The sequence below is a fragment of the Monodelphis domestica genome, chromosome 5, assembly GCF_027887165.1.
Source record: "Monodelphis domestica isolate mMonDom1 chromosome 5, mMonDom1.pri, whole genome shotgun sequence".
Taxonomy (NCBI): domain Eukaryota; kingdom Metazoa; phylum Chordata; class Mammalia; order Didelphimorphia; family Didelphidae; genus Monodelphis; species Monodelphis domestica.
The window spans coordinates 90,611,107-90,618,932 of NC_077231.1; the positions used below are offsets into that span (position 1 = coordinate 90,611,107).

Below are 7,826 nucleotides of genomic sequence, written 5' to 3' on the forward strand. Positions count from 1 at the left end.
TTTTTAATAATAATTTTATTTTTATTATTCATTCATACATTGTCTTTTTCTGTGAGCTCCCTCCCAAACTATGTGGTGCAGTGAATATAGAATAGGGCCTGAAATCAGGAAGATCAGAGTCCAAATCCCACCTAGAATACTTTCTAGCTATATGGTACTGGACAAATCACTAAATCTCTGATGGTCTCAGTTTCCTCAACTGTCAAATGGGAATAATAGTAGCACTTTTTCAGGGATGTTGTGAGGATCAAATGAGATTTGTAAAGCATTTAGTTGAGTGGCAAAGCTGAAACTGGACTGGAGTCTTCTTACTAAATGGGGAATACCCAAAAACTCTTGAATATTCTTAAGTGGGTATCAAGGTAGCTACAAAGATAATAGGGAGCCAGAGACAAGTTCATGTTTACTACACATTTTGCCCACAGCTGGCTCTTTCAGAACACCTTTTGCCTTGTATACTAAAGCTTACTAAAAGGGAATTTGAAAGAATATTCAGGTGTCTTCAGTCAATCGCAGAGCTCCAGTTTCCAGCTGCCTAGTCAGGAGAAGGGGTAGAATTAGAAAGAACAGAATAACTTGATAAGAATCTGGGTGTCCATAGTTTTCAAAACTGCAAAAGCTTAAACAGGTTAAAATGAGCAACTCTAAAAGTATTAAGTGTAGTAATGCTGAGACATAGTGGAAGCCAATCTTGGAGTCCAGGGGGACCTGAGTTCAAATTTGACCTCAGAAACATATTAACTGTGTAACCCTGGGCAAGTCCTTTTGATCTCTGGTTCCCTCAGTTTCCTCATCTGTAAAATGAAAATGATGATAGTAACTACCTCCAAGAATTCTTTCAAAGATCCCATAAAATAATAATAATAATAATAAAGCACTTAGCATAATGCCTGGCACATCGTAAGCACTAGATAATGATATTATTATTTGTTGCACCTCACTATCCTGGATTAGAAGACTGAGGGTGTGATCAGGCAGCCAGCAAGCCATTGAGACTTGAACCCTAGTTTGTTTGTCTTTTTCCCCTCCATGGTTAGCCCCTTTATTCATGAGGTCACATTGCTTTCAATGCTCTATCTCTCTAAAAGTATTATAAGTTGCAAAGAAGTGGCATTGGCAGGAGTTTCCTCATCCAACAGGTCTCTACCATATCAAAGAAATGTAGCTAGCTCCTATCACTTTACCAATATTTTCTCATTTTATCCCCACAATGGCCTTGTGAAGTAGGTACTGATGTTATCCCAATTTTTACACAGAAACCAGCTGAAGCTCAGAGGAAAGTTGTTTTGTCAAAGTCTTCTGAGACGAAATTCTAACCCAGGTCTTCCTGACTCTAAGTCCTCCCTGTCTTGCAAAGTTGTGAAACTCAAAGAAAATTACACATGCGAAGTGCTTAACTTGCCTGTCTGTATGCCCATATAATTCTGTATGTGTATTCCATATACGTTATATAAAGATTAAGTAAGTAAGAGGGAATAAACTTCCATCTGGGGCCAGTGTGTTACCCCAACGTCTCTGCAAAGTCAAGTTCTTAACTTCCATTACTAGCGATTACTACTAAACTAACGGAGACTAGTTAATTTGGAAATCTCTGGAAAACAGGTACAACGGGGCACCTAGAACCTTCCCAGAAAAGGGACCTTTGGAATACAGGTGGCCAGCTTAACCGTTTGAATTGGCCAGAGGCCTGGTGCCTATCTCTGTAACTTCCTGCCCTCCTGCTTGGCTCAGAAAAGCAGGTCGAGAGTTCCAGGAGGTGAATCTACCTCACCTGTCAGACTCTCACTTTCAAAGATCCATAATACATTGCGAAGACAAAAACAAAGGCCAGCTTTCGCCTGGGGCTTTCTTGGAGATAAATGTTGATTCTTGGATTAGAATAGACCCGGGTGACAAGCAGGGGACAAACCACCCCCCCTTAACTCTGCCAGCTCCTTACAGAGATCTATCTACCCCACCCCGGTGCTCCATCATCCTTGGGGGCTCATTGCTCCCGTTGTATATTGCATATGTGTGTGAAATGTATTTGTGCCTCGGTCAGTGAGGGAAGGAAGTATCCTGTGATGTTAAGTATTACGCAGACTTTACTAGAGGAAGCCGGTACTTCCTTTACTGGACTTTGTGGAATAGTCCGTACTCCCTGCCAAGTAGGCTGGCTGGCTTCCTGAGGCCTGGCTATCCCTACGAGAGGAAAGAAGGAAGGGAGCATCGCCACTCTTCACATAGGCAGACTGCGATTTCGTCAGTTTAGGGAAGTCCCGCAGAGGAAACCCCTTCTACCAGAGCTGACTGGAGAAGCCAGGTTGAGCCAACTTAAAGTCGCAGAGAACTGCGGCACTGACTGGGAAAGAGTTACTGAAGGGTAACAGCCTTTGTGGTCAGAGAAGTAGTCTCAAACTCACAAAGGCTTAGGTTAGAGGCCAGCCTCCGACACCGTAACAGTTGTGACCCTATAAGTAGCAGTTTTAAACAAATTGCAGTGCATTTCCTTCTGGTTGGGGAACAGGGAGACGTACAGGGAAAAGACCAAGAATTTGTCAGCTCTCTTTCTTACAGAAGAGAAAACAGAGAACCATAAAGACTGAATGACTTGTGCAAGGTTATAAAGGCAGTAAATAAGGTGCTGGTGGTAGGATTCAAACCCAAGTCCTCTGATTCCAATACATATGCATATACCACTGGATGTTAAGGGTGTGTTTAGATAGGTCCTTAAAATTAGGGGAGAAAATGTATTCTATTCTGGGTTCTGGGAACTAAGAGAAGGCAAATTAGCTAAAGAAGTGTGTTATATCAGGTGTCCAGGATGAGAGGGCGCCATTTACATGCCTTACTCTCACTAGGAAGCATAAAGGTCATTTATAGACTGCCCTTCCATCTCTATTTCCCTTTTTCCTTTCCTTGACCCAAGACAACTGCTACCTTTGGTAGCATGCTGCGCCTAGGTTAGCAGCTCAAATGGAAAAAAAAAACATACCAGTTAGGTATGTAATTATTCCAAAACTTCCTCCATGTGTGCAGAGTAGCTGCGCTGGCCAACTTAACCTGACTGTTGGCTCAACTCTTCATTTTCTTCTTCACTGAGTAGACAAGGTCACAAAGTGCTTGTCATTTTGCTTTCTCCAACCTTGCATTATACCACCTCTCCTATAATGCCCTTATTCCCCAAAGAAAGCACTTCAGTCGAAGGGTTTCCTCTGGAGCAATTAGCCCACTGGGGGAAGGTGTCTCATCCGGGACCCAGGGTCCCTGTCTCTCATTCCCCCAAGTTGTGTAAAATGCACCAGCAGGAAGATGTTGGGGTAAGGGGGAAGAGAGAAAAATCATAGGCGCTTCAGGTGAATGACAGACACTGATAGGTTGTTGGAATCACTCCGTGAAGAGTAGGTTGCTCCCAGATGTCTGCTATCTATCTCAAAAGAAGGAGCATACGCTGGGGATTCGGGGTGCGCTCTCTACCGAATTTCCAGCCTACTGCTACAAGCCTGAGATGATATCCTTCCCTAGACCCTCCCAGGCTCCAGGAAATGAAAGAGAATGAAAGAGACAGGGACAGAGACAGTGAGAAAGAGGCAGAGACAGAAACAGAGACCTCCTCAGTCGCAGGATATGGACTTCGTGGTCCTTCTCCACAACTCATGCATCTTTTTTTCTTCCTGTCCTATCCTCACCCCATTCGAGCGCACCCAAAGGTTCTGGGGTTCTCGAGTCCAAACGCTGTGACAATCCCTGGGGAGACCTCTCCGGCTGTGCGCTATACCCTTTTCCTAAAAGACCTGACGCACCACCTATGTGGTGCATATATAGTTAGGTGATACCGTCCCTATTCTTACCGTGCACCCCAAAATCCCATTTCCAGTTACTCTTCTTTTTCAGCGCAGACTTACACTACTACACCCCCCCCCCCCCCCACTCCTGGGTCATACAGCACCGAAATCCCTGGAGAAAATCCCCACGAGGTGAAGAGGAGAGAGGTGCCCTAAACACTCCCCTGCTCACTCGTTCTCTCTCTCTCTCTCTCTCTCTCTCTCTCTCTCTCTCTCTCTCTCTCTCTCTCTCTCTCTCTCTCTCTCTCTCTCTCTCTCTCTCTCTCTCTCTCTCTCTCTCTCTCTCTCTCTCTCTCTCTCTTTCTCTCCCCCACCCTTCCATCTTCTTTGGCTTTGCCTTTTTGCTCCTTCTCTGCTTATGATGGTGCCTGCGATGTCTTTCCTCTAAATCCCCCCAAATAACTCTTACCCAAATGCTGAGTCCCCAGTTCTACAACTCCCCTAGTAGCTTCGCTTCTCCTCTTTCCAGGTCCCCCCCTTCCAAACAGCCACCCCCGACTCCCGCCAGGCCCCAGCTCCCCCAGCTGTTTATTCAGCGCTCGGCGCGGCACGCGCCAGGCGCACGCACTGCGACAACAAACCTGGTGAATGGAGAGTTTGCAAGGGATCGGGCGGCGCGAGGGCCGGGGCGGGGAGGGGGGCCAGGAAGGGGGGGGAGGGAGAGGAGTTTGGGGAGTGGGTGGGAGGAGGGAGAAAGGGAGGGAGGAGGGGTGGAGTGGGGGCCGGAGCTGCTGCTGCAGTTGCAAGCAGCGGGTGTGGGGGGCGAGGCGGGGCCAGAGAGAGCGCGTGGGGCTGTGTGTCCCATTGAAAAGGCGGCCGCACTTCGGACCGTGAGCACTCACTTCAAGCCAGGGAACGTGGAAGGCTCCAGGGGAGGGAGAGCGAACAAAAATAAAAGAGAAGAGAGAAATAAAAAGGGGGGGGGCAGAGCACTGTTGCAAGAACCAGAGAAGGAGATCTAGCAAAAGAGTGCAGCCCTTGGGGAAGAAAGAGAGAGAGAGGAGGATAGACAAGAAGAAGCAAGGAAAGGAGAGAGCAGGCAGGCTCCTCACCGGCTTGCCTTTTTTTTTTTTCAAGAAGGAGCAGCTAGCTGCAGCCTCACACGCGAGCGCCACGCGAGGCTCCCGAAGCCAACCCGCAAAGGGAGGAGGGGAGGGAGAAGGAGGAGGAGGAGCGGTGGGAGGCGGAGGAAAGACATTGCCACCTTCCATTCCCCCACCCTCAGGAGTCTCCCTCTTTTTTTTCTTTTCTTTTCTTTCTTTTCTTTTCTTTTTCTAAACTTAGCTCCGGACACCTTCTTTTCTGTCCGTCCCCTTCCTCTCTTCCTTTGCCCCCATCGTCTTCGCTTTCCTCTCTGCCCCCTCTTCCCTGTGCATCCCCTCCTCTCCATCCCTCCCTCTCTCGGCTTCCACGTCTCCTGGCGGCCCATGGAGAGCCCCTCCAAGATGGAAAGCACCGGGGTCAGCCAGCAGCCTCCGCCACCGCCGCCTCCACCGCAGCCCCAGCCGCAGCCACCCCAACCCCAGCCTCCCCAGCCGTTCTTGCAGCCCGCCGCCTGCTTTTTCGCTGCTGCTGCTGCGGCGGCGGCGGCGGCGGCGGCTGCACAGAGCGCGCAGCAGCAGCCGCAGCAGCCCCAGCAGCTGAGTCCGGCCGACGGCCAAGCCTCGGGGGGCGGTCACAAGTCAGCGCCAAAGCAAGTGAAGCGGCCGCGTTCCTCTTCTCCGGAGCTGATGCGCTGCAAGCGGCGCCTCAACTTCAGCGGCTTCGGCTACAGCCTGCCTCAACAGCAGCCCGCCGCGGTGGCCCGGCGCAACGAGCGCGAGCGCAACCGTGTCAAGCTGGTCAACCTGGGCTTCGCTACACTGCGGGAACACGTCCCCAACGGCGCGGCCAACAAGAAGATGAGCAAGGTAGAAACTCTGCGCTCGGCTGTCGAGTACATCCGCGCCCTGCAGCAGCTGCTGGACGAGCACGACGCCGTGAGCGCTGCCTTCCAGGCTGGGGTCCTATCGCCCACCATCTCCCCCAACTACTCCAACGACTTGAACTCAATGGCCGGCTCCCCGGTCTCTTCGTACTCGTCCGACGAGGGCTCCTACGACCCGCTCAGTCCAGAGGAACAGGAGCTTCTGGACTTTACAAACTGGTTCTGAACATCTTCTCCAGCCCAGGCTCTAGGGAAAGCAAACTTTTGGAGGAGGTAAGGGATGTATGTGTCTGTGTGTGCGCCTGTGTGTGTCGGTGCCTGTTGGGGGAGGGTATTTTCTTCTCATTTCCAGCCCTTCGCCATCCACCTCTTCTCCTTGTACGTGTGCTAGGGTGGGACGGGGAACCTCCAGTACGGTTTCGTTGAGTCGTTATGTATATGTTGGGGGACAGAGGAGCAGGTAGCATTTGCATCCCTCCCCCTCCCATCACTTCTATATGTCTGTGCAAAGGCGAGAGGACCTGATCATCAAGGTGCATGTGTGCATGTCTGTGGTGGTGCTGGGGAGGAAGAGGCGGGGAAGGGTTACTTTTCATCTCGATCGCTTCCCCTCTCATCAACTCTGCTCTGTGTGTGTGTGTGTGTGTGTCTGTGTGTCTGTCTGTCTGTCTGTGTGTGTGTGTCTGTCTGTCTGTCTGTATCTGTGGGTTTATCCAGAGAAGTTCTAGTTAGATAGGCTGGAATTCTCAACCATTTGAGTTTGGGGATGAGGGATGGAGGGACCCGATGCCAACGCAAAGGGGGAGGGAGGAAAGAGGGCGTGGGTTGTAAAGGGTGGCTTGCTGCCTGCCTCACTTGGCTTGGCTGGGTCGCCTAGTGAAGGAAGGAACTGGGAAGAGTTTGAAGAACAGCAGAAGCTGTCAGGGTCCTCGGTGTATCCATCTGCCTCTCTTCCCCCAACCTCCCCCACCCCCGACCCCCTACTAGGGCTCATCAGCCAAGTCTCCACACTGACCTCTTCTGTTGTTGTCATGTTACAGGGCGACCGGAGAGAACCTGCCGCTTTAGCATTTTATTTTCTCCGCCAGCGACACTGGGAGGAAGAAGACGAAATCAACAACACCCCCCAAAAAACAACAGCAACAACAGCACTCAAACAAACAAAAAACAACGGCACACCAGGGGTTGCAGGTCTCCATCTCCCCTAGAGGCCCTGAAGCATAGCTGAGGACTACACTAGAATCTTTGCACCCAGGTTCCTGAAGAGGAGAATGAACACTGACTTAAGGCCTCTATTGTGGGGGACGGAGTGGGGGAGGAGGGCGGAGATGTGCGGTTCAGAGAAGGCTATGAGCTCCTCGGTGGCAATGGAGTCAGAAGAGGGAACCGTAACATACAAGCCCTGAGCCTAAAAGCACCCCACTAATACCACTACAGCCGCCTCCCACACCCCCAAACTCCAAACCCATCGCCCAAAGTACTCTTCTTTATCCTCCTGGAATGGGTGGTGGTCCTTTCCTCCTGGACGTTCTATGGACCTACATTTACTTCCCCCATCAGTTTGTCTGCAATGAAACTATGCTGTATTCAAAGAGTCCTTTGAAATCACTCTCCTAGTCCTCCCCTCCCCCTCCCGACTCAGACCTCCCCCCTTCCTTGACATCTTTTCTACCGTATTCATCTTAAAATGCTTCCAATCTTTTGTGAATTTTTTTTATTATGAGAAAATCTATTTGTATCTATCCTAACCAGTTTGGGGATATATTAAGATATTTTTGTATATAAGAGAGAAAGAAAGAGAGAGAGAAAAGAGATTTATAGAAGTTTTGTACAAATGTTTTAAAATGTGTATATCTTGATACCTTACTTAATATGTGATGCTTATTACCTCTGCCTGTTTTAGATAAGTAGTCACACCACAACTGCCATCTTTTGTATATGGTTGTGTAAAGGACCCTCCTTACAGGTGGGGTGGAAAGGCTGCCGGATGTACTTTAGCACCAATGTGTCTTACTTTATAGAAACTTTGTTAATGTATTAATAATGTTAAACCCTGTTGGAGGAGGGGACGAAGT

The 7,826-nt window shown here is 49.5% G+C and overlaps 1 protein-coding gene across 1 annotated transcript; it reads left to right on the forward strand.

The window, feature by feature from the left end:
• The first annotated feature begins 4,649 nt into the window (after positions 1-4,649).
• ASCL1 (achaete-scute family bHLH transcription factor 1) lies at positions 4,650-6,926 on the forward strand. The gene is made up of 2 exons (XM_056798777.1): positions 4,650-6,024; positions 6,792-6,926. Exon 1 carries the CDS (start codon positions 5,252-5,254, stop codon positions 5,975-5,977), a length of 726 nt encoding a protein of 241 aa, XP_056654755.1. The 5' UTR covers positions 4,650-5,251; the 3' UTR covers positions 5,978-6,024; positions 6,792-6,926.
• The last annotated feature ends 900 nt before the right edge of the window (positions 6,927-7,826 follow it).